This window comes from Pollicipes pollicipes, unplaced genomic scaffold (genome assembly GCF_011947565.3).
Source record: "Pollicipes pollicipes isolate AB1234 unplaced genomic scaffold, Ppol_2.1 Scaffold_7262;HRSCAF=8765_pilon_pilon_pilon, whole genome shotgun sequence".
In the NCBI taxonomy this organism is placed as follows: domain Eukaryota; kingdom Metazoa; phylum Arthropoda; class Thecostraca; order Pollicipedomorpha; family Pollicipedidae; genus Pollicipes; species Pollicipes pollicipes.
This window is the reverse complement of record NW_023597055.1, coordinates 5,253,962-5,281,519: the sequence shown is the minus strand read 5'-3', so window position 1 is coordinate 5,281,519 and position 27,558 is coordinate 5,253,962. Positions and strand designations below refer to the sequence as shown.

The 27,558-nt window shown below is 50.7% G+C and overlaps 1 protein-coding gene across 1 annotated transcript; it reads left to right on the top strand.

Moving 5' to 3' along the window:
- Positions 1-27,401, top strand: LOC119114348 (larval cuticle protein LCP-17). Its single transcript, XM_037238548.1, has 4 exons — positions 1-46; positions 11,245-11,417; positions 23,957-24,125; positions 27,193-27,401. Exons 1-4 carry the CDS (start codon positions 26-28, stop codon positions 27,367-27,369), a joined length of 540 nt encoding a protein of 179 aa, XP_037094443.1. The 5' UTR covers positions 1-25; the 3' UTR covers positions 27,370-27,401.
- Positions 27,402-27,558: the final 157 nt, after the last annotated feature.

Below are 27,558 nucleotides of genomic sequence, written 5' to 3'. Positions count from 1 at the left end.
GCGACTGTGCTCCCCGGCGACAGTCATGCACAGGCTCGTGCTCCAGGTGGGTAAGCCCCTGCCGGCACCCCGTGATCGGGTGGCGTGATCGGGCGTCGTGATCACACGAGATCGGGCGTCGTGATCACAGTGATCGGGCGTCGTGATCACAGTGATCGGGCGTCGTGATCACAGTGATCGGGCGTCGTGATCACAGTGATCGGGCGTCGTGATCACAGTGGTCGGGTGTCGTGATCACAGTGATCAGGACCGACAGGTCGGGGCCAGGGACGTGCGTCGTTTCCACGCTTGTTATCGTCGGCCGCCTGAGGGGAGTGCTAACCGCCCGTTGTGCGTCAGCTGACCGCTGCAGCTTGTGAGGCAGGCCGCAGTCCGTGCTGCCGGGGCAGCTACCCAGACTGTGAAACGAGCGTGAGGGCCGACTGATTACCGCTTCGGGCCCACACGTGGCGGCCCAGGTTCGCGTCTCAGCAGCGCCGTGGATTCCGAGCGCTCACACGGCCGCTGCCGTCGCTGGCACTCCACAGAAGGCTGCGCGTCGGCGTGCGCCGCGTTCCCTCGAAAAGTTTTTTTAAAGCTGAGCCCATGTTTTGTCACGAAGCAGATCGGACAGCGAAGAAATCGGTAGATCGTACGACAAACGTTTCTTGCTCTTTTTATCCGTGACGGATGTTTTTCCTACCTGAGCTGAGTACCTGAGCCCTGCATGTGTTATTCGCACAGATGACGTGCCATTTTACGAAGTTCTGTATGTTTGTTGCATAGGGTCACCGGCTGAAGGAGCACGCTAATCGTCTTGTGGATATGCTTGACATGCACGCTAGAGGATGTCATCTAGCCAAAACTGAAGTGGTCAAGGTGGATGGCACATATCACCACATCTCCCGGGACCATTTATGGTGTGAACCTCAACTTTACGCGGATTCCGAGAATTTCCACCTTGACCGAGCCGACCGGCAGGGAGATCAGATGGCAGATCTCGGACATATGCGAAACCGACCACGTAGGAATGCGCAATAACATCGATGGCATTTGCGCGAGTTTCCAACAGCAAGAGCTGATTGAGCACGGCCATCTATCTTGATTGGCCATGCGTGACTGCATTCAGCTGACTCTCCGCACTGTGCGCTCAGCAATGTGCGGAATGTGCCGGAGCCCGATTTGTCCCGTCACTGTCACCCACCTGCTGTCGGGCCCGATGCCTTCGGCTGAGCTGATCGACAACCGGAGCACAGACGGAATAGTTACGAGGCAATTGACTTTTTTTGCTTCTTGATCACATACCGGCTGCACATTCAATAATAGATGAGGGTGCGAGGTAGAACGCGAGGATGCTAGTGCACGCGCACTTCAGCGCAGCAGGCCTCGCTGCGGTGGTTGCGCCGCGGTTGCTGGATCACTCGCTTTCGAAACCGCAGAAGGCTGTGGTCTCAGATATCTGCACCGCAGCTGCTGCCGACAGTTTCATTTCACGGTCTCGAAGCGCGACAGAAATGGCCCCTTTATCGTGTTTACCCTCGCAAACGGCGTATGAAACAGAATTTTTTGCGGAGTAGTAGAGAGAAAATAGCAAAAGGCAACTGTTCCAGCAAAAAAACTAAAAGCAAAGCACAGCCAAATAAAACCAAAACAGGACTTAGGATCATGACGACAAATGCCACGGGTCAACATGAAGTCTTCTACTCTAAGATATCAGGAACTTGCGTAAGTTGTTCAGTGCATTAGCAAGGAACATCATACACATAGATACGACAGTGGCTTGCTGTTTCAAACATAACCCAAAAATCGAGCGGAATCATCGACAGGCAGTTTTGAATTCACCTCCGCTTTTGTTTCGACAACGGCATATTGTCGAAATATCAGCCAAACCATATCTACATTCTCCTGTCTTTTCCGAGGAATAGGGCTAATACTACTGTCTTATCGATATCAGGAACTTGTGTTGACCTGTCCGATTCTGTTCCGGTGCGTTTTAACATCCCCACTCCAAACCACGCTTCGGAACTGAAACATGATTCGCCCAATCGCGCAAAAGGTACACGTACATATTAGGCGAATATGCGACTTATCACAGCACCATAGTGCTCATTTACTGTGATGGATAAACCTATCATGTTTTCGTGATTTTGAGGGACATGATAAGCAGCCCTATTGCTTTGTTGGCTTAGCGTTCTATAGCTTAAAAATACGTTTACGTAGAGCATTGTTGGGATTTTTCCAGACGACACCATGCACACCGAATTTCTCGAGTAGTTGGCTTTGCCACACGGCATCCGCACCTGGTAACAATGTCAACACAGCCTGAAATAATGTGAGACGTATGACACAAGGCACGACGCGAAACCGATAAACCAGTGGACGTCCACGTACAACAATGCTACATCACCTGCGCGTCAAGTGATAACTCACGGTAAGCTGACACAGCCCGTCATCATAGAGCTCAGATCCACATGATGCTTAGTGTCTTATCGGGTAGTCACGTCGTGCACAAATACCTTGCCTCGAGCTTTGTGCCAACTTGACTGGTGTTTGGTGACGTCATGATTCTGTCTTCGCCCCATTGTGTGCCCCATTAAGCCTTCCATGGACGGCCGTGAGGAGATTCGAGGGGGGGGGGGAGGATTGAGTATACTGGGTCACGGGAGGTGACATGTAAGTAAAAATGCGGAGGTGAGCAGCGAACTCTACACGTAGAAGGAATCTGCGACTTCCCCTGATCGATCTGGCGTGCCCTTCTTATCAGGTTGCCGGATTTTCCAAAAAAGAAAATACCAGGATGATCCCTCTGGCGGGGTGGAATCGCGGGGTGTCAGAGCTCGGCACGCGCTCCCCTGCGGGCCAGATCACCTCAGATGATCTCCTCTGACGGGGGTGGAATGGCGGGATGTCAGAGCTCGGCACCCGCCCCCTTCTAGACAGATTTTCTTAGCCGCAAACCCTGAGGGAACGGCCCCGGCCCTGCGAGGACCGGGTCAGATTGCTGCAATCACTTTCCGTGGCTATCACCATCTGTACATGTCCACCGGATCAGTAAAAACCACTCCCAGACGGCGCACTCGGTGCAGGCATATGGTGTGATGTGGGTGACCACTCGTCAATAGCGAGCCGGTGAGAGCGTTCTCATGTTTCGCCAGGGCACAATCAGGAACAGCGCCACAGAAAATCGCAGAGAAAAGCCTTTACGCCACCAGGTCTAGTTCCAGACTTTACCTCAAAAGCTGACATTCTGCTGGTCTTCAGTTTGCCGCTTTATCACGCTAAGCGTCGTCCTGGGCCTCATTAAGATGCCCCCATTGGACCGTCGATACCCATTGCTGTGCCGGACGAGATTAGAGGGCCGACACCGCAGAGACGGGATCCGGCGCTGCTGAGCATGCTGGTACACGTGACAGCATGACGCGTTCGATGGCATGAAACACGTGACGGCATGACTCAGGAGACGTCATGACTCAGGGGACGTCATGACTCAGGGGACGTCATGACACAGGAGACGGCATGACTCAGGAGACGTCATGACACAGGAGACGTCATGACACAGGAGACGTCATGACACAGGAGACGGCATGACTCAGGAGACGTCATGACAGAGGAGACGGCATGACTCAGGAGACGTCATGACACAGGAGACGGCATGACTCAGGAGACGGCATGACACAGGAGACGTCATGACACAGGAGACGGCATGACTCAGGAGACGTCATGACACAGGAGACGGCATGACACAGGAGACGTCATGACACAGGAGACGGCATGACTCAGGAGACGTCATGACACAGGAGACGGCATGACTCAGGAGACGTCATGACACAGGAGACGGCATGACTCAGGAGACGGCATGACACAGGAGACGTCATGACACAGGAGACGGCATGACTCAGGAGACGGCATGACACAGGAGACGGCATGACAGAGGAGACGTCATGACACAGGAGACGGCATGACTCAGGAGACGGCATGACAGAGGAGACGGCATGACAAAGGAGACGGCATGACACAGGAGACGGCATGACTCAGGAGACGGCATGACACAGGAGATGTCATGACACAGGAGACGGCATGACTCAGGAGACGTCATGACACAGGAGACAGCATGACTCAGGAGACGGCATGACTCAGGAGACGTCATGACACAGGAGACGGCATGACTCAGGAGACGTCATGACACAGGAGACGGCATGACAGAGGAGACGGCATGACACAGGAGACGGCATGACTCAGGAGACGGCATGACACAGGAGACGGCATGACTCAGGAGACGGCATGACACAGGAGACGGCATGACTCAGGAGACGTCATGACACAGGAGACGGCATGACTCAGGAGACGTCATGACTCAGGAGACGGCATGACACAGGAGACGGCATGACACAGGAGACGGCATGACTCAGGAGACGGCATGACAGAGGAGACGGCATGGCACAGCAGACGGTGGGGCACAGGGGACGGAACGACACAGGAGACAGCATGACAAACATGACGGTATAATACTGCAGAAAACGTGACACAAGGAGACGACATGACACAGAAGACGGCGCGGGACACGAGAGGGAATGACACAGGAGACAGCATGACACAGGAGACAACATGACACAGCAGACGACATGACGCGGCAGACGGTATGACACAGGTGATGGCATGCCACAGGAGACGGCACGTCACAGGAGACGGCATGAACACAGGAGACGGTATGACATAAGTGACGATATGACACAAGTGACGGTGTGACATAAGTGACCGTAAAACGTAAGTGACGGTACGACACAGATGACGGCATGGCACAGCTGATAGTATGACACAGTGACGGTACAACACAGGTGATGTTATGACACAGACGTTATGACGTTATGACACTTGACGGTATGACACGAGTGACGGTACTACACGTGAGAGCATTATGCACGTTAAGAACATGGTGAGAGGCGCCGATAAGCATTCCAAGTGTGTGGCGCCGAAGAAATGTGGTGATCTTCTGTAGCCAGTACTTCTGTTCAGTACTACTTTTACTTTTTTACTTTTACTACTGTATTAGTTGAATAGTTCTGATAGTACGGGTGCGTCTGATAGAGAGTAAGTCTGACAGATAGTACTGATAGTACGAGTTCTGATATCGATGTGATGAATGTTGGTTGTGATCGTTTGTCACAGGATGAGATTTGTCATCTGTCAAATAAGTCACATAGGTCCGTAGATGTTTTCAAATCGCAAGAACCTCTCTTGATTTATCTCACGTCGAGAAAATCGGTAAATAGATATATTTGCATTTCCCATTGCCGATGTATGTTAGCATTTGCTCTATAATTACATCTAAACGGAACACACCTTTGAGAAGTACGTGCCATTTCATCGTGACTCCGTGCTCCTGCAGATGCCTGAACAGACAATGACGCAGCATAGCAGGCCACTTAGGTGCTGTTCCACGAGGTGCATTCTCAGCTTCGATGCGTAGCTTTAGTTACAGACCATTTCATTTCGTTCTTTTCTTATTTCTTTCATCGTCGCCACTTCTTGTGCAACATTATTAACTCTTGTGTCAGTTGATATAATTCAATTCCAGGTTATTCAACATCATACCTGCCATTTCCAGTTTTATTTCCAGAGACGCGAATGAAGTCATGCGTCCAAATACCTTGAGGCTGACCGATTCAATACGCCTCCACTCCTAATCTCCTTCGTATACCTTCATATATTATATACTACCTATATATATATATATATATATATATATATATACACATATATATCTTACCTTAATATACTAATAACTTCTTATCTCCAGCTGAGTGTGCATGCTTAGGATGCAGGGCTACAATGCGGAACGCTGTACGGACCTGGTCATGATCTGCACCAATCCCGTACAGACCTGTGCCACCGGTGCGTGCTGGTCATGGTCAGATGCCCTGCGGGTTTGTGGTGTGACGTCATCCAGTGCCGATTAATATCCACTGATGTTGATTCTGTTGTAGCTGTTCGCCATGGTCTCACAGTCATTTGTGGGCTTACGTCATATGCTGGTGCAGGACTTCGATCGATCCATAAAAGCAGATCCATCCATTCAATCCATAAAAACAGCACTGAAACGTTATCGATACGCCGGATGTAAATGTAGACGGGGACGAGTGAAGCGCGCTATGTTCCTACAGCATCCTCTGTCACGAGAGCCCGGGAGAAGTCTGGGTCGTCAGTCTCCCCTGCCGCGTAGGGCAGGGCTAGAGGTAAACGCCAAGACAGATACTAAGGCAGAGACTAAATAAGAATAGTAACAGCGATAACGGGGATTCGTGTTACATTGAAAATTAGTTTTTTATTGTTACTGATTGCGTAGGAACACATTTACAACAATGAAAGCAGTTCATATTCAAAATAAATTTCAATAGCGGCGGACCACCACTATAACAAAATAACACATAACATACAACTGCGCTTCACCCGGTGTAAGATCCGTGTCGACTCCAGCCCGAGCGCACTAAGTATATGCAACACGGACGCCTCTGGGGCCTGCAGCATTCCAACGATGAGTGGGGCCCAGGTGGCGCGGCGGTGCTCGTTTCCCAGACCGCGTGATGCGTTTCGTCCCTCGTCGGGCTTTCCGTGGTGAGGATGTGTTCCCCATGACCAGGGCGTTTATGGCCGGCCAGCACGGCCTGCCTGGCTGGGTTGACCACCTGTTCTCCGGAACGGCGCCTCTCCCCCGCCGGAACTGGGCTAACGAGCCGCCTGCGTGTCAGGTGCAGCTCGCGAGCCGCTCTGTCCCGCTCTGTCGGTGGGACGGCCGCCTGTGTGGGTGTAGATCCGTCCTGCAGAGGCTCAGGCTCTTCTGTCACGATGGATGTAGGACATATGTCTTGTTTTGTTTACAATGTAAGGAGTACTTATGGGTATCGCTGATCCTCTCGAAGCGTGTCGAACGGACTTCCCACTAAACTGTCATGAACAGTTGGCATTCACGTGGAGCCAGTACCCTGGAACCCGTCTACACCAGCCTTGAAGACGGAGACTTTCGTCGGACTGCGATGAGAACGTTGCGACGCGGCTGTTTGCGACGCACCAAATGAAACTTTGATCTCAGAGCGGATTTGTTCAGGAACCAATAACTGCTTTGGGGTCGAGTCCGCTATCGCCATGGGGCCGGGATGGTCAGATGCGCTGCCATGGGGCCGGGCTGGTCAGATGTACTGCCATCGGACTGGGCTGGTCAGATGTGTCGCCATGGGGCCGGGCTGATCAGATGTGCCGTCATCGGGTCGGACTGGTCAGATGTGCCGTCATCGGGTCGGACTGGTCAGATGTGCCGTCATCGGGCCGGGTTGATCAGATGTGTCGCCATCGGGCCGGACTGGCCAGATGTGTCGCCATCGGGCCGGGTTGGTCAGATGTGCCACCATCGGGCCGGGCTGGTCAGATGTGTCGCCATCGGGCTGGGTTGGTCAGATGTGCCACCATCGGGCCGGGCTGGTCAGATGTGCCGTCATCGGGCCGGGCTGGTCAGATGTGTCGCCATCGGGCCGGGCTGGTCAGATGTGCCGTCATCGGGCCGGGCTGGTCAAATGTGCCGCCCATGCCGTGGAATCGATCGAAGTGTTGATTACGCACCACATTCAATAAATCGGGGGCTTACTGACAAGCCAAATAAATATTTGGACAGTTTTTTAAATCGTGTGCAAAATTTCCGCAAAGCACAAACCTGTTGTGCATTGAACCTACAAACCCGTCCGGAACTTCCAATCAACTTCCGTAAATCCCTAAATCACACATTTAGAAAGTTGCGCAAGGAGGCATGGGCCAAACTAGGACAACCTAGAAATTACAGATCCCACCATAAAACCATCCATACTGGCGCTCCTGCACGCAAAAGACGAGTGACATTTGTGGATACGCTGTTGCTTTGCGCTCGCGAATATATAGGCCGGTCAAAAGCGCGATGAATCAGGCGCGAGCTAAGCCGCTAAGTTTCGAAAGGGCCGCTTCGTCCAACCCTTTGGCCCTACAGCTCGTCGGCTATAATCAAACGAAGTAAGACAAGCGGTAAAACAGCATATTTGCGAGAGAGAGGGAGAGAGAGAGAGAGAGAGAGAGAGAGAGAGAGAGAGAGAGAGAGAGAGAGAGAGAGAGAGAGAGAGAGAGAGAGAGAGAGAGAGAGAGAGAGAGAGAGAGAGAGAGAGAGAGAGAGAGAGAGAGAGAGGAGAGAGAGAGAGAGAGAGAGAAGAGAGAGAGAGAGAGAGAGAGAGAGAGAGAGAGAGAGAGAGAGAGATATATATATAATATGATATATATTTACATGTGTAAACATATATGCACACAGATATGTTTATATATATATATATATATATGTATATATATATATATATATATATATATATATATATATATATATATTATATATATATATATATATACACATATGTGGAGAACCGGGCGCGAGGCCAGTCGTCAGGCGATGTTAATAAAGTGGCCGGGCTAGGCGCTCTACGGGTCGAAGCCCACGGCCCAGGTCGGGCCTGGCTGATGTCTGATCAACCTGTGGCGTTATTCGTCGGCACTTGTTGGCCAAGTATCAACAGGACTCTGCAGCTCAGGGGCTCGGGCATATCACCATTTGACAGTGCATAACACGAACCTGATACAACGGCTGCGGAACTATTTCTGGCATCACTTAACGTCCTGAACCGATTGGTATCTGTTTTTGAGCAATAGGTGCCATCGCCTAATATAGGTGCCCTGTCGTGATTACAAAATAGCATCTATTTCCTGGTAAAAAGGTGCTATTTTTGCAGCATCCAAAGCATCTGGTACCATAATTTTCTATGGATGCGGAGGGTCGGAATGGGGAGCACGTTTTCACTCGACGCCTTGAAGGCCCACTTCGTCGCTGTGGGCCCCCGAATAGCGGCGGAGGCCGCAGCGGCGCACGACGATGCCGCTCAGCCCCCGGCCGACCCGCGACCGTACCGCGTCTGCGCCTCCGCCCTGAGCTGCGCCCGGTAACTTAGCTCGAGCTGTCTGCCGCCACCGGCCGGCCGAGCACGTCCAGAGCTGTCAGCGTCGATGGTGCCCCTCTGCTGGCTGTCAGAAAGTGTGGTCCAGTCATCGTTTCGCACCGAGTTTAGGTGATCAGCTGTTCCATCGTCTCATGTGCTTCTCCCGACGCCTGGAAACTCGCTCGTGTCACTCTCGTGTTCAAGGCAGGTGACACAGCAGGTCTTAACACATTTCGGTCAATCTCGCTCCTCTTTGTGCTATCAAAAATTACTGAAAGAGTCGTCTGTGCTCAACACACCGCATATCTGCTCGATCACTACTTGCTTTGGCCGTCACAGTACGCGTGCCAACCGCGCCATCTGCCGAGGACGCCGTGCTCGACGCTATTGTATGGCACGCAACGGCCGTCGATAGCGGGCATGTCGCGTCGCTCACGACGATCAATCTCAGCAAGGCCCGCGACAGTGTCGACCGTGGCGCTCTCCTGAGAAGGTTGGAATGGTGTGGTGTAGCCTCCGGATGGTTTCGCAGCTATCTGCACGGTCGGAAGCAGGTGGTGGGAGAATCCGAGCCGCTACCGCTGTCACACGATGTAGCTCAGGGATCCTTGGGCGGGCCAATCCTGTTCCTCCTTTTTATCAACGACCTCTCCAGCTTCCTCACCATGGCCGCCTGCGCCGATGACACCCAGCTTTTTGTAGTTCCACACCCGACGTCATCGGCCTGTCCCACTTCGATTCCGCGTCGGGAAGTCCATGCAGTGCCTCCAAGTTTCGTTTCAATCAGTCTAAAAAAGAACCTCGAGAACACCAAAATCACTCTGATCGGCACAAATTTGCATGATAAATCAGCAGCTTTCATATAAACATTTCTGACTTAAATATTCACCCCTCAACAGCAATACGGGCACTGAGAGTACTCCTCCACCAACACCAGACATGGGAGGCCCACATAGCCGTGGTCGTGCGGTGTTGCAACGCCAAACTCATGTCGTCATTCAAGGTTGGGCACCACCTCATCCCCGATGTTTTGGCGCCTCTCGTTCGTGCGCACGTCTTCCCACACATACAGGGCTGTTTGTCCGTGTTGGGAGGCGCTGCCGACCGCCATCTGATCCAGGTCCTAAAGGTGATCCAGATCCAGGTCCAGGTCCAGGTGATCCAGGTGATCCACTTCGCCGCTGGGCTGAGCGACTGGCATCCGCCGTTTCGACCACATCACGCCCGCATTGGAAACGCTGGGATGGTGCAGCGTGGCGGAGATGGCGCGCCGACGTGACTGTGTCAATGCGTGCCGTGCATTGCACGTCAGCGGGGTGCCCGCCGCTCTGCGTTCGCTCTTCTGGGCGCGTGCGGAGGCCTCCCAGCGCCATACCCGAGCCACGGCCCGGGGTGACAGGTCGCTGCACCTAGAACGTGTCAGACTGGCCGGCACTCAGCGGCGGTTCCCGCACTGAGCGGCCGCCGCATGGAACTGCCGACCCCCGGCAGTCATCACGCTCCATCGCAGCGTGCCTTTTTGGCTGCTTTAAGACTCTGGCTTTTTGACTGAGAAGTGCGGCTGTGTGTGTGTGTGTGTGTGTGTGTGTGTGTGTGTGTGTGTGTGTGTGTGTGTGTGTGTGTGTGTGTGTGTGCGTGTGTGTGTGTGTGTGTGCGCGTGTGCGTGTGTGTGCGTGTGTGTGTGCGTGTGTGTGTGTGCGTGTGTGCGTGTGTGTGTGTGTGCGTGTGTGTGTGTGTGTGTGTGTGTGTGTGTGTGTGTGTGTGTGTGTGTGTGTGTGTGTGTGTGTGTATGTGTGTGTGTGTGTGTGTGTGTGTGTGTGTGTGTGTGTGTGTGTGTGTGTGTGTGTGTGTGTGGTGTGTGTGTGTGTGTGTGTGTGTGTGTGTGTGTGTGTGTGTGTGTGTGTGTGTGTGTGTGTGTGTGTGTGTGTGTGTGTGTGTGTGTGTGTGTGTTTACATTTATGCCGACCTTGGCAATGTGTATCTCGCATAGTTCTATGTTTCAACGTTCCTACATAAAATTGAATGGATACAGAATAACCACTACGCGGAAGCCCCCCCCCCCCCCCCCCCCCATAATAAATGAACTGAACTGAACGATTTGAGCCTCGCGTCGCGTAAGGCAAGTTCGAATCCCGCGCATTGCGCAAGTATTTCATTGACACGCAACACGCTTAACGCCGAGCGTTCGCAACTCCAATGACCTAGCAGCCATCTCTGCTGACAAACAAATATAAGATTATCCCTTGACTCCGCACTGCCGTGTCGGCAGGTGTTGGGCGTGCTGTGCTGCCGCCTGGTGGCGGAGGCCGGAGTTAAGCAGCGCCGCTCGCCGTTTGGCTCTGCCGGCACCCAGCTGACTCCCGTCGGCTACGACGGCGAGGATCGCGACGCCACCATCATCAGTTACGAGAACGTGCAAACCGATGACGGCTATCAGTTCGGGTGAGCCTCCTCTGTGTCCTCAGGTTCGGGTGAGCCTCCTCTGTATCCTCAGGTACGGGGGAATCTCCTCCTTGTCCTCAGGTTCAGTGAATGTCTTCCGTGTCTTCAGGTACGGGTGAATCTCCTCCTCTTCCTCAGGTTCGGTGAATGTCTTCCGCATCCTCAGGTTCGGGTGAATGTCCTCCGTGTCCTCAGGTTCGGGTGAATGTCCTCCACGTCCTCATGTTTGGCAGAGCCTCCAGAGCGTCCCCAGGTTTGGGTAAGTCTCCTCCCCGGGCTCGTACGAGTCGCCTCTGAGCTCCGTACTGGTAGGTGTTAGCCCCTTCCCCCCTCCCCCAGGGGAGAAAGCCTCGCGGACGGTCGCTGATGGTGTGACGTCACCCACCTCCATTTTCACGAGAGCGTGGAGGTCTTGGCCTTTCTTAGTATAGAAACGGCAGGGAGGAGGAGGGAGGGGCGCATCGACCCCAGCCATCGGTCCGCGTTGTGAAAAACGGCGAAGTGAGAGTTAATGCAGTGTCGCCTTATGAAAACAGCGCGAATAGGCCTATCGTAGTTGTACGTAGCTATGTGGTATAATTAAGCTACACTTGTATTTTTGATGTACTTAAGTATTTCGAACACTGAGCACTTTCTTATTCAAACGCTGGCACCAATCCCTCCTTTCCGTCTGCGATTACCCGTTCGAGAACACGCTTGGGCTGACGCATTTTTTTCAGCCACGAATTGTTAAGTTGCGTACGTTTATAGAGTTTTTCACACGCAAGTTTGCCGAAAGGCTTGAAAAGCACGTGATGTTGTGCTTGGCGCTGCCGACGCTCAGCGACAAGAGGCACCGCGATTTTCTCTGTGGAGTAACAGGTATCCATGTTGACCAGTTGAGACGGTTACAAGATCGTCCATGATGATAGCATACCGGCATAGGAATCTAAACGGTGACACGTGCCAGCACAGGTGTCATCAAAGAGCGCCGAGGTATGCGGACGATTTTCTTAAGCGTGCTGTCAGTGACGTGCAAGCTAGCCACACGACTCGTGCGGCTGAAGAGATCCGACGCCTGCTGCCCGGCCTCACCACAGGATGAACGGACGCCAGTGGAAATCTGGCTTACGCCAGCCATTATATCGGCATGACTGAAGGGGCTTTGGACGTCGTTATCCTCGGCGTACTTATGCGGGCGTTGTGAGTGGCTTTGAAGGACGTGCGGTTTAATTGTGGATTAGTGTTAGGCCGGCGGTCTGGCCGTGCGGGCTCGCAGGAGAGGGATGGGCCAAGAGCGTCATTTCCTCTGTAATAGACTCTTACCCGATAGTTGTGCACGGAAATAGTGAAATTCGAAACGTAGATCTCCCTCCCCCCCCTCCCCCCGTTCATACACCTCCTAGCTTACTTGACGCTCCTGCTCTCCAGACCTTGGCGGTCAATCAACCGCTGTTCATGGCACGCACAGACGTGTCAAAGTTGCATAAGATGCTACTGAGCGGCGCCGACTTACTGGTGTCATAACTTGGGATTAACAAGGCATTGGTCGTTGATCGCATTAAACAGCAGTCTCTTGGCTAAGGAAGAACCCCCACCTAGCTACATGCACGAAGTGATGTTTACGATGCGGCGATAGCGTACAACCGCGCAATAAGCACGTACGCATGCATATTTTCGAACAAAATAGACGCGACCATTCTGTGCCGGATTCGAGTCGTTTACGCCTAACCTGTCTTAAACACGTCTGCAGTCTTCTGGCGGCGGTATGTACGCCATGCAGCTGGTAACCCTTCCATCGGTTGAAAGCGGGGGTAGCCGCTGTTTACAACCAGCCATTGTTTACAAGCATGCGTAGCCATTGTTTACAAGCATGCGTAGCCATTGTTTACAAGCATGCGTAGCCATTGTTTACAAGCATGCGTAGCCATTGTTTACGAGCATGCGTAGCCATTGTTTACAAGCATGCGTAGCCATTGTTTACAAGCATGCGTAGCCATTGTTCACAAGCAGCTTGATACTCGAGCTGCTGGGACTCCACGTCCTTCAGCAACTGAGGGACGCTATCCAAGTGCATCGAGCCTGTTTGGGTTCTGTTAGCAATGGAGTCGCAAACGTGTTTCAAAAAGGATGTTAGCTGGTGATGCGCGGTCACTTGGGCAAAACTTGTGCTGATCCGGAGATGCAACGTGTCAACAATGCTTGAGCAGACAGAATGGGTATATTTTCTCCTGGTCTGTTAGTAAGGCAGCTAAAGGCGCGGTTTAAAGAGCACAGAAGGCATCATATATATATATATATATATATATATATATATATATATATATATATATATATTTATATATATGTATACATATCCTGGACGCCAACAGATGTAGGTAACAGTGTATATGGTAAAAACGTTAATTTCGACGTGTCATAAGCAAAATGGGCCAGGGACGGCAGCCGTTGATGCAGACCTCCTAAACACTAGGAACCTGATACCTAGTTGATTGTAAGGCTCAACAATCAACCCCCAGGCACCGGGGGTTGATTGTTAAGCCTTAAAATCCGCCGAAAATACTTTGTTGCATGCCAGAAGCGCATGGTCAATATGTTATAGGTGCGAGCAGGCCGCCGGCGGAGGCCGAGCCGGCCCGCTCGCAGCCAGAGGCCTCGGCGCACCGGCGCCGCCGGCCGCCGCCCACCGTGGCCGCCATGCTGCAACGGGCGCCGCATTGTCAGAATGTAATTGTAATGTAACTGCACAGAATGTAACTCGGTGATGTGGAGGGCGTAACGCCCCACTCATACCTTCATCGCGCTTTGGTCAAACATTGGCCAGAGTGCGATGAAAGTATGTTGCTGATCAAGTATCTTTTTCCCAATATGCGAAAAATATACGGATCCCGAACCAAAAAAATACGCGGCAGTTAGATGCCATTGACCGGCAGATTGTGTGCCAGGGAGGTATGGACAAAAAACAACAGCAAAAGATTGTGTTTTTTTTGCATGCCAAGATTGCGTAACCATACGCCGTGATATACTGCGTATGGTCACGCAATGTATCACGGCGGGAGGCGATATCTCGGGATTACCGCAGAACTTCGACCCGTTCGGGTCCCTCTGGTCTGCGATTATGTCAGGGAGCTGCCATAATTGTATGGTAACTCCATACATACATGGTCACGTCCCTTGCCGTTCGTCCGTGCATTTTTGGGAACAAATGCACGGACGAACGGCAAGGGACGTGACCATGGTGGATTAGCATAAGTACGCACTATATATATATATATATATATATATATATATATATATATATATATATATATATATATATAGATATATATATATATATACAGGTATGCACTATATTATATTATATTATATGTATACATAAAAGACAAAAGTGCCACTCCATAACAATAATCGTGGCAATCGACAACAATCGAATGACCAACAAAAGAATCACTCGACCGCATGGTAACACGGCATCCTTTTAAATTTCACAAAACACTTCATTTGAGGGCTATTTATCGCCCACAATTTGCAAGTTTTAGGACCACATAACGTATTAATGAGGGACTGAAAGATGAAAATACGCGATGACGTCAAGAATCGTATTTTTCAACTTGCTCTAGCGAACACCATTGGTATAGCATGAGATGTGGTAAAAGCACACCGGAAAGCTCAAAACCTATATTTTGTAATCAGTGGTCAATAACTTATCCACCGCACATTGGATGCATGGTAATCTTATTTGGCATTTAGCCTCATTTGGTTTCGAAGCGCAGATTTGAATTTCTACAATCCGATTTGAAACTGAAGGCTAGTTCATTGCCGTTAGAATTTTCCTTAAAAATGGCGGGATATTCTAGATCGGTCGGAAGTCGAATTTGAACAATGGCGGATCACATTAAGCGGCACACCGAGGGACGACGGGTCGGTATCGAGTGACCGGGCGCGATCGTGACATCGAAACTATTTATTTAGATCTTAAACCCAGTCACTCAGGCACTGCTCTGCAATCCTAAAATAATATCTGAGCGACGAATGCCTGTTAATCGACCGGTGCCTGTCGTCCTCCACGGGTTACACTGACGGCAACGTTGGGCGCCCAAAGTTTGCACATCTGCACATCGATGGTCAAGATACGCGGTTGAGCTGAAGACCGATGTGATGTCAAACAAACAACTGGTCTTAAGTTCATTATTTTGTCCAGTCTGGTCTTGAGCTGGAGCGAAGGGACCCTGTGTGCTGCACAGCACGCCTGGAACCGCACATGTGAAATTGGATGCCAGTGGATTGTAGGAAACCAGAGATACGGGTTCCATTCTTCGCCGTGCCCGCCCTCCCTGCCAGGGTAAGGCGTAGACGGTGCCACATAGCGTCAGCAACTGACTGCCTTATTTGCTTTCAAAGCGCAGAATTGAATTTCTCAAATCCAATTTGAAATTGCAGGCTAGTTTGCTGCCGCTGGATGTTTTTTGGAATGGATAGGTCCCAACGGCGACAACGACGAAATTCGACACGCATCTAATTCGACGCCGGCTGCGGGTAAACCACGCCGCGGCCGAGGACAGTGTCACCGTGTAGCCGTGTTGCCGGGGTCGGAGAAATACAGACCTGAAGTTTTGTCACTCTCATAAGTGCCTCCACGGATGGTCAAGGAGAAGCGAGTGAACTTCGTCGAATAAGAATAGAAAAAGAGTTAGCGCGGCGGAGCGGTATAACGGCGGGTGTGGCGCGAACCGTTTGCTATCATCACCATGGAAATGTGCTGGCTTGTTAAAGTGTCATACACATGCAAAGCTGCTGTGGTAAACTGCAAATATTTGTAGAGCTATTTGGCCAGAAGCACAAAACCACAAGTGGGAATTTTCTCAAAATCACCAACAGTTATCTAGAGAACTTTGCTCCAAAGGGTGTGACAGAGATCGGAAATAAATGCATACGGCTTACTGCAAAAACATCGCCATCCGTTTTTTGAAATATTGATGCAACCTCATGACTTAATCAAACATGCTGGCAATGTATCGTACGTGCGTGCTTTGACATGTCGCAAGCAAATGATTCTGCCTACTGCTCTTTCCACCTCTCTTGTTCTCACTCTCACTCCAACTGCCACGTCCACCCTCACTATGACTCGGTCTCTCACATTCACCTCCACTCGATGCTAAGAAACCACAAATCGTGCTCAATAGCACGCATGCATGCTCACTCTCCGGCAAAACGGTTGAAAGTGTTCTGGTCTGCACGTGGGAGGAGGTGATGTTGTACGTCACAATCCCCATCCAAGTCCGACCCTGAGCAGAGGCCAGGTGTCCCTCACTGATTGCCTCACAATGGCGGCTGACCGGCACTTCAGGGTGGCTCTTAGGCATTGGGGCTCTGACGACCACAATCCGGGATAAAAGATCTAAAAAGCCCTCGGAATGTTGGACACACACCTTGCGTGGTCGCGTGGGATGAAGCGAGGCGTTCTTGGTACCGGTAACTTGGTAACTTAGTAACCTATTCCCTACTAATACAATGTCTGATGCGATCTGTACGACGACCATTGCTTTAAGACTGCAACTGCGGAACGCGTGCGCAGCTCCATCTAAGAAACAATGCTCCAATATGTCAAATAACTCGCATGGAAATGCACTTCGAACATGACATAGTCAGGGCTGGTATTGGTCACTGAGTCGGAGGTGTGTAGGTGTGAGTTGGTGAGAGAAGGTGCTTAGGCTATAGCCGGCTAAGCTTAAGCGTATAAGGTGCATAGCGTGATAATAGATGTTGACATGCGAGGCCTGTTCGGCTCTTTTAGGTATGCGGTAAGAGTATCAGTTCTCTTGATGGTGTAATACTCTTGATGGTGTAATACTCTTGATGGTGTAGTACCCTTGACGTGTAGCATTCTTAATGGTGTAGTGCTCTCGATGCGTGGCATTCTTGATGGTGTAATACTCTTGACATCAACTCAACTTATAATCAGTAACAAGCAGTATTGACGTGATCGTGCATATTTCGCTCGCATCATATAAGTTTGTTTTAACTTTTTGCTGAGTCATTGAGCCTGCAGCGAATATGGCAGGGATTTATCTTCTCACGACATGTAATGATTCCACACCAGTGCTGGTCGCCCCGGACCATACGCTGGCGAACAACATCTACAGCACACGGTATGATGGTCGAACTTCAAAATATGCACACGCTCACACACACAGTGTTGCCCTTTGCCCATAAGCTTGATTAATCCCAAATCTCCACTTTCCAGTTCATATGAGACGTCCTTTTTTTCGATGCCACATGAACTAGAGCCGACAATACTGTGCGGTTAATATACGAATATCCGCCATGTCGGTCACGAGAGCATAAGTGGCCAATTCGGGTGACGTCAAATGCAGTGCGAAGTCCTCCACTTCGGAGGAAAATCAAGTTCGGAAATGCTGTCAAAGACGAAACACTCACGCCAACACAATTCATCGGCAGCAATACGAAGTCTACCAACGGAGGTGACCTTACCTTGCCCGATTGTTCCCGGGCAACATGACAGGACCAATGCCTGCTGAGACCGGCCACACGGCTCCCAGCGACCCTGAGTTGTACGCTGCTGCCCCTCTGGTAATAAGCACAGTGGAAATGTGCCGGCACGCTTACGGCTAACGTACTTTTCATGCGGGAGCCGTCACATTCTATCTGCTTAGAAGCAGCCCACCTGCCAAAAATGCTCCTCAGGAGTTGGAACCGTGCACGTCTGCGGTATCTGCGGGGGCCGAGTGCTGACCACGGCGTAAAGGCCAGTGAGAGGCAATTTCCTGCGAGGATGACGGCAGCTAGCTAGAATTCAGCCCAGTGTCGATCCACGTAAAAATGCTCGCATGATACCTCAGGCGGAGGCAGAAGACCTTCAGCACAAAGCGCTCTCGCTAAGTAACACACTTGTATTCATCGACTTTGCAAAGTCAAAAACATCTGTAGAAAAATAAAGTTTTTAAGTTTTATCCCGAACTTTTTGTGTGTATGGATTTGGGGGATCAAAGCTCACGCTAAGTGGTACTTGTGTTAGCCCTGAACCTTGCAATCATAGGCGTAGGAACGTTTCAAAAAGTGTGGGGGGGGGGGCGGGGCAGGCTCAGAGTGTACTTCAGGAACTTTTTCTGGAAAGTGAGCCCGATGACCGGGGGGCGGGGGTGGCAGGGATGGAGATTGTTATCGCTCTTTATTCAAGTGTCACGGCTGCTACGCTAGCTATACATCTAGAGCTGTTTATCACTGGTGCACAATCTTGCCTATTCGACTCATCTATCACTTGGCAAAGATGAATAAAAAAAGACGAATAATCTTCCCTAGATTATTCTTCCATTTTAACATTGTCTTTCCTGGGGAGACGAAATTCCACGAGCGGGTAGGTGTTTTGTGTCATTAAGGAAACATTTGCCTCTACAGTGTAGATGCCAAAATACGGATTGCATGGATAAAGGCTGGTGAGAATTTTGAAAGTGGATCGATGGCTCACAGTGCGCCAGGTTTTTCATGCGCCTTCATTTCACTGGCTGCTTTTCGAAAAAAAATAAGACTTGTCGCAGCATTTTAGGCGGAAACAAATTCGGGAGCTTGAAACTGCTAGAAACAATGTGACAAAATTCATAAAACTGGAGATCCTCTTTTTAGAATCAAGGCACATAATAAGGCCCATCTGTCACATGATCCTTACCTGGGCCCTGCTCCTGTCCGCCGTCGGTGGTCATTGCCCTGGCCTGGATGTCTCCCGCATGACTGACTGCGAGCTGATCGTGTGTCTACTTTGTTGCCTACTTTTGGATGAGCGTTACTTCTACATGGACACACTACACGGACACTTCATTGCCCATCATGCAACGTACGCGACTTGATCTACTTTTGTGTGTAGGCAGGGGAGTAGCCGGAGCCTTGCCAAGGGGGAACATAGGGTTGACAAAAACCCATCTTATGGTGACCCCCCCCCCCCCCCAAATCCCCGGATATGTTTCACTTGTTGACAAGTGACACGGTTTTCTTCCTTTTATTGTTGTTTTTACCTTGTAACCAGAACAGAAACCAGGAGCTACCGTGAGCCCAATTCTGTTTGCATTTTGAGGTCAAGAAGCTGCAGAAATCAGGCGTTGAATGATTGCATGGAAGAAACCACCGGCGCTCTTAATTTACAATGGTTAGCTGACTCTTTCTAGACCGATAGAATTCAGAAGCTTTGTCAATTTTTTTTCTGGGTTCTACAGGCATTGAGGACATCGCAAAGGTAGATTGTGGATCGGTATGTTTGATCAAAATTTGAAGACAAGAATTTAATTGCAAGTCGAGTGGTCAACAATGTGTATTAGCATGGCCAAGCCATGCTTGCCTGAAAATGCTCACTATTCAGTCAGAATCGATTAGTGATACAACTCATGTAACGTGTTCTTTAACATGCTCGCTCGCAAATCTTAGCAACAAAACCCTCGACACCAGGCGTTGCAGTCTCCATAGTCCGCGTAGCGTTAACTCAGTAGCTAACATTTAGCCGTGGCTCGCCGGTGGACGAAAATGATGACACTTCTGAAATGATTACCTTTAAACACTTCAATCAACTTGTTATGCAAGTTATGTGGCGTAATTTTGAGCATGCGCGCTCAAAAATGTTAGAAACACAAGCCTCGACCCCAGGCGTTGCAGTCTTCGTAGGCCGCGCATTGTCGGCTTGGCAGCTAATATTAAGTTGTGGCCAACGGGTGGGCGAAAATGACGACGCTCCTGATAAAGTATCCTTGGGCGCTTCACGACATCAGATCTTGTATTTAGAAGGCAGTATGAGGGCATATTTCACGCGTGCAATTTTTAGATATATGAAAAGAACGGATTGGCCCCTAAAGCACCGCGAAGTGCGGCTGTAATCTGGTGTTTGAACTGGAAAAGTGAAAGTAAAATCTCTATTTTTCGTGTTTCCGCAGCTATTTATCTGTCCAGAAGACAGATTAACACGGCGCCCGCCGTCTGGTGGCACTTGCAGTGGCCGAAACTTATCGGTTTTACGGAAGTTGCAACCTAGACCATTGCTGTCCTTGCTCTCGAGGTTGCGGACGGGCATGTTGGAGCCTTTTCATGTAGTTTGCTTCAATAATGCATTCTGAAAGAAACGAACGTTCCCAGGCAAACATGGCATGATCTTGCTCGTTTTTTCCAAATTCATTTCGACCCGTGTTTTTCTACAATAATGAGAGCCCCACTCTTCTCAACGATAATGAGACATCTTATTCCCTTCCGGGCAAGGGGACTCTTCCTTAGAATACCAGGGGTACATTACCGTTTCCGGTCAAGGGCTAAAGAGCCATTCCGTCCCATCGCGAAGTGTCCTCTGGCTATCATTCTGGTGGCACGGGGCGGGATCTCATAGTCGATCCGGAGGTCATTAGAAGGATATATCATATCACATTGTGCCCATCCCTGACACGGGAGGCCTTCTGATCCGCGCAGTTAGCCCCGGATCAGCACAGGGACCCTCATTGACGCAACAAGATCCCTGATCACCGCAGGCAGTCCGATAATTTTCACATAGACTCCAGTTCCATGTTTTTCTGTTCTTCAGAGACATTGGGCACTCCCTGACTGTAGATTGCAGATGAAATGGGGTTCATAACATGCATTAACATGGCTAGGCCATGTTCGTCTTATAATGCTCAAGATCCTGTCAGAGCTGATCGCTGATAAGAAAGCTACGTAATATGGTGCTGAGCATGCGTGCTCGCAAGACATAGCAATAACAGGCTCGACGCCCGGCGTTGCAGTCTCCAGGCCATGCGGCGTCGGTCTTGCGGCTGTGACATTAAGTGATGGCCAGTGAGCAAACAAAAAAGATGACGCATCTTAAGGGACATGGCTGGTGAACTAGGTAAATCGGCATGCATGTTTAATGTGGTGCAAAAGTAAGCCGAATGCAGCCTTAATCTGAAAAGTGGGGGGAGAGGCAGTTAACATTGCTGGCCCCCCACCTTCAAAAGTGGGGGAGGGGCGCGGCCCCCTGCCGCCCCCCCCCCCTCCCCCCTGTTCCTACGCCCATGCTCACAATCCGATCAAACCATTCAAGGTCCACAGCAGACTTGATGGCGAAAGTTAAGCGTGCCGCAATACTCGGCACGTCCTGCCCTCTGACGTCACCTGACCTTCAACGTGGCCGCCGCCAAGCCGCCGCATTTCTGAATTCTGGGAATGCGACGCTGTGACGTCATTGTGGGACTAAATCACATGGCACCAACACTACGGCGGCGGGAAAGCGGTCTTCTTTGCGGGCTGGTTAGAACATAAATATTTCCATAAACAGGAGTTCTTTCGGCCTGGGATATTAAATGAAACATTCTCAGCTGGGAAATGGCATTGGCTTGCGCTGGGGCTGCAAAATTATTGCTGGAATGCGCTTCCAGCATGCTCCCGGCAGAGAGATGAGTGACCCATTCTCCATTCTCCAGTGATATATTCCGAATATTTTTAGCTGGAAGTGCTCAGAAACAATCCGTGTAAAAAGCACAACATACAACAACAACAACATAAGGTGGGGGTGAGAAACAGCGGGCCAGACGGGCTCGCAACACCCTTGGGCGCGCATTGAGAAGTGGGAATGCACATCCTATAGCCTTCGGAGGGGCGTTGCCAGGGTGAATGCATGGTTAGCCTGCCCTAATGTGGGTAGTGACTAGTGAACTCCGGATGGCGTAAATGTAGCGCGCGCTATTTCAGTTCAAGATAGCAGATTTTCCTGTAAAATAGGACGATTTCTGGCAAGTTTTGCAAATTGTGGCAGTCAAAAAGTGGTGGCCCATATCTCAGCTAGGAAATAGTTTTGGGGATATATTAGAGCGGCCGTAGTATTACATATATATATATATATATATATATATATATATATATATATATATTCCCTGCTCGCTATTTTCACCTAACCCATCTGACATTATGGATGTGCAAATCAACCAGCGCTTAGGAAGATCATAGCACAATAACAGCAAAATTGTAGCACCTGTTCTCCTCTCATTTCCTTCTTTCCACATTTCATTCCATTTAGGTTTTGCAGTGATAGGATGCATATGCAATCTAAGCCGATCATTGAATGTAATATATTCATTACATATGATATACATTTTTACATAAACATTAATTTTACAAAAAAACATTGCATCTAAATATTCGGGCGCGTTGATTAGGACGAACATTGTGCGGGTGCTGGAGCTGGAAAACGTGGTTCAGTAGGATCTATTTTAAGAAGCAGATGCTATCATGGGTTTGTCTTTAGAGGGTTCGAGATGCAAAATGCGGAATATCTTTTCACAAAGCAGCATAATAAGGATGTACAACAGAATTGCAACCCAGTTTATTACCAAAATCTCAGTTTTTAAAGCTGTTACCGGGTTCTACCAACCCTTTCGAATTATCAACCAAAATACATCCTACGGGCTACCAAACTTTAGTGCCATGGTGACGTCACGTCCACGTAGCCTTTTACTCTAGCAGCCTTGGCCACTGCCACCCCCCGCAGGCCATATTTGCCAGGGAGCTCAGGGCGGACGCTGAGTCGGGAGCATGGGGACTAGGGGTGTGGGGCTTGAGCCTCCCGTTTTTCGGAAAATCTAACACTCGGGCTACAGGCGTTGACTGCAAAGCGGGCACCCCAATTACATGTCAACTCCAACCAGGTTTGAGGGAGGGGGTTGACAAAAATTTGGAGGAGCTAGAGTCCCCAGCTGAGTAAGAAACTCCACTTGGGGACTGCAGTCGTGCTAACCTGGAGACCAGCCCATAATCCTCACCTCTGCGTCATGCTGTATGGCTCTGCCCCGTGTCATATGTGCTCAGCTTCCAGAAACATCCGGAAGTGCCGGAGAAGTGAAGTTAACATTCTCCACGTGTTCCATTGATGTCATATGTACTACTCGTCGCTTTCCTGCTTCATGACAGTTATTTACGCCCACAAACGTCGAGCTTGCATGACAGAAGTAGCATTTGCGGTTTCATCGCCAGTCCATTGCAGGTTTCGTTTCAATTGTACACTTCCCAACCTTTAGCACGTCGAGCGTCTTGATCACTTGCTAAGCACCACTCGCTGGCCAGAAAACCTCCTGATCAACGCCAGCTGACTGTGTTTCAGACTGCTGCCGCTTCCCGTGAACGAGTCCACTGTCGTCGGCCTTGGTGACCAGCCTGTCCACCCCTGGCTTCATTGTAAACGGGTGTCAGGAGTGTTCCTTACTTCTGAATCGTGTTTTGGACAGTCCAGTTGTGTTTCCGTCGCTCTAGTGCCAGTTGCGCTCACCGTCATTAGTCACCACATCCCTTTTGGCCACTTGTTCTTTGCCTCACTTTGGAAAATACCGCCCGTCGGGGTTCAGTAACAAAAAAGCGCCTCTATAGAGACGAAAATGTGAAACAATAATGAATCCAAATCGCTGAGTCATACTCTGCGCTTGCTACTACCCACCTAGCTGAGACTGCGACACCGGCTCACTCCATCCTCCATCCTCCCCGCCATTCCCGCTGGGATGCCCCACGGTCACTCTGACGTGTGACACGCGCTCATACCTGTGCGGCAGGTTCGAGACCTCGAACGGCATCGCGCACGAGGAGGTGGGCCTGATGTTCGGCGGCCGGGAGAACAACACGGGCGTCATGGTCACCGAGGGTCGCGTCCAGTGGGATGCGCCTGGAGGCTTCCGCTTCGAGGTGCTCTGGCACGCCGACGAGAACGGCTATCAGCCCACCGTGAGTTCTGGGGGAGAGCTGACGAGAACGGCTACCAGCCCGCCGTGAGTTCTGGGGGAGAGCTGACGAGAATGGCTACCAGCCCACCGTGAGTTCTGGGGGAGAGCTGACGAGAATGGCTACCAGCCCACCGTGAGTTCTGGGGGAGAGCTGACGAGAACGGCTACCAGCCCACCGTGAGTTCTGGGGGAGAGCTGACGAGAACGGCTACCAGCCCACCGTGAGTTCTGGGGGAGAGCTGACGAGAACGGCTACCAGCCCACCGTGAGTTCTGGGGGAGAGCTGACGAGAACGGCTACCAGCCCACCGTGAGTTCTGGGGAGAACCGACGAGAATGGCTACCAGCCCACCGTGAGTTCTGGGGAGAACCGACGAGAATGGCTATCAGCCCACCGTGAGTTCTGGGGAGAACCGACGAGAACGGCTAACAGCCCATCGTGAGTTCTGGGGGAGAGCTGACGAGAATGGTTACCAGCCCGCCGTGAGTTCTGGGGAGAACCGACGAGAATGGCTGTCAGCCCACCGTGAGTTCTGGGGAGAACCGACGGGAACGGCTACCAGTTCACCGTGACTTCTGGAGAGAACCGACGAGAACGGCTACCAGCCCGCGTGAGTTCTGGAGAGAACCGACGAGAATGGCTACCAGCCCACCGTGAGTTCTGGGGAGCGGGCTGGCGCAGATCGACGGCCAGTATCAGGCAGGGATGGGAGTGAGGAATCATCGAGTTGTAGGACGATGACGGGTGAAAACTGATGGTGAGTTTTCAGGCGGGGACGGGTATGAGCCAGCAGTGGGTCGTGTGAGTAGAACGAATATAACCCACCAGAGCGTTGTAGGACGAGGACGTATGCAAGCCAAGAAACGCCACGTTGTGATGCGGGACGTGTAAAAACAAGCAGCGAGTAGCATGGGACGTAGCGTGACGTAAACCAACAGCGAGTCGTTTGCCTCGGGCGGGTACATGCCGACCGTGGGTTTTGGGGGAGAGGGAGGGAAGGACAAACATAAACTAACTGTGGTTTTTGGGAGACGGCCGAGCGTAAATCAACGTTATGCCGCTTGTAAACCCTAGCGACGACGGACTTGGCGGGCACGCCGATACGAGCAAACAGTGAGTTCTGAGACGAGACGGGTGCGAGGTGAAATGGGACGATGCATGACGTGGACGCGCGCAAGTCAGCGGTGGAATGTGCGAAAGGAACTGGGTGAAGTGGTGAGTTGTCTGGCGAGAATGGGCGGGCCAGCGGTGAGTTCTAGACAAGGATCTACACAACTCAGCGGTGAGATGTCGGACGCGGACGGGATGCGTGCGTCATCGGGATGCGCAGAGGACAATGGTGAGACAGTGACAACGGTTGACAGTCGCAAGCCAATGGCAAGATGTGAGTTGAGGTCGCGTGTCCACGGAGAGCTTTGAGAAGACACATACCCGCTCAGTACTGCAATCAAGAGCAGTAGTCGCGTAAGCGTCTAAAAGAAGTGTGGCACTCGAGGGAGTATTTAACCCGCGACCACCACTGGGGGGGGGGGGGGGGGGGGGGGGGGGGGGCTCGTGGACGTTCCATGTCACAACTCATCGCTGCTGGCTTGCATCCGTCCTTGTTCCCTTAACCCCTCGCTGGGTTTGGTATTGTTTATGTTTAGCCCCTTCCATCTGGAGTCGCGGTAGGTCAAATATTCCGAACGGTGCATGCTGAACATCCTGCATGCTCAGATTCCTCTGCTTAGTTTTTTGACGATCAGCAAAGCGATCAGTCATGACGTTGATATGACATATGATATGACATACAACATATGACGCATGATATGAGATGAGCTGACAGTTATGACATTGTAATAGACAGTCATTGGGTTAGTTAAATAGCTATGGATTATCTATGTCATAAGCCAACAGCTGGGAGATTCAGCTGCGGGTCTTCACACGTTGAAGCCAGCTGGCGTTTGGCCACCAATCGGAGACCGGCGCAGCGCGCATCCTTCCCATGTGCTGCCGTGCGCTCTGATCTCACTCAGGTGACCTGCCCCCTATCCTGCGACCTGACCCAAGGTGTTAAGATGGCTATAATAAATCCAGACATATTGCTACGGCGGCATAGAAGGTTTGGTCATTTATGGGTTAACTGAGTAATACATTTGTGAGTTGTGCGACGATTAATTCATATGATAATTTGGATATTTTTTTTAACTTTCTGCAATGCAGACATTCCGTAATTCTCCATATCGCTCCGCTACTCCCAGAAGTAAAAAAACTGCTTGGTTTGTGTGCACAGGCTAGAGTCCAGCTTCCTTGCGCTGCGTGTGAAGGCAATATACACCAAAACAACACAAGTTCCCTGAAATGGCTGACTTTATCTTTAATCTAAATTGCACATTTTGTATACGTCTTTCATGCCTGTTCGCGTCATGGCAAGAAAGAAAATCAAAATCTCGCGAACTCCGCTGCATGTGGGAAAGAGGTAGGTTCTCAAACCGACCTGCCAACTCCATCCGTCACAGTTCTTGACATATGTTTGTGATACTTATAAAGTTTCAAAACGAACTGCAGTTGAGTTAATTTTCTCACATATACGTACACATCAGCCCTCGATAAGTTGATCGCTTCATAGCCCAGCAATGTCTCATTGCAGGTTAATTCTGCGTCTAAATATTCCGTTCCTCCGCTGCTGCCCGGCCATGCGCCGGCTCCTCTACGATCACCGCTGCTGAGTTTACGATGGGCCAGAGCACCTTTTTGTTTTACTTCATTTTCGAAGTGAATATCTACTTCTTGCTCAAATCAAATGCATTTATGAAACCCGATGGATGCTTGGCGAAGGACGGAGTAACTCCTTACTTCAGATATCCTCGCAAATAGTATGATTTTGCGGGCGTTAAAGCAAGTAGTTCGCGCTCACTCTATGCAATCGGATTCGAAGTCAGAGCACATGAAGTTACTCCCCACGCCAGAATTGCACGTCATTCTCTCCTCATGAAACTGGTTGCTAACCTGAACATCGTGACTTGACCTCAATGCCGTGACCGGACCTGAACATTGTGACTCGACCTCTGTCACATGACCTTTCTCAGGGCGTGCACCTCGTGTCGGAGCATTGGCACCCGCTGGCACAGGCACCCAGCTCGCTGGATGAGTACAAGCTGTTGCGTAGCGCGCGCGAACGCTTCAACGCCCAGGAGACCCTGCGGAAGGTGGAGGCGCTCGCCCAGGCTAGTGGCAGCGGCCGGCCGGCTGCCAAACGCGACTGACAGGGAGATCACTTCATGTGATCACTCCAAGTGAAGCCTTTTCACTTAAGATGGCGAGGGGGGCGAGGTTTTTGAGACATAATATAGCGTCTATTGAAAGTGCGTGCAATTCTCCTTTAAAAATGTTTAATTGCTGTCATGTTCTTGCTCATTGTGCGGGACTATCCGCACAAACCTTAATTCCCTCAT

Excerpts from the sequence above, each read along its gene's own strand:
- LOC119114348 (XM_037238548.1), top strand. The coding sequence starts at position 26 with ATGCACAGGCTCGTGCTCCAG. Across the intron at positions 11,418-23,956 it reads GATGACGGCTATCAGTTCGG|GTTCGAGACCTCGAACGGCA; the intron begins GTGAGCCTCCTC and ends CCTGTGCGGCAG. Across the intron at positions 24,126-27,192 it reads AGAACGGCTATCAGCCCACC|GGCGTGCACCTCGTGTCGGA; the intron begins GTGAGTTCTGGG and ends GACCTTTCTCAG.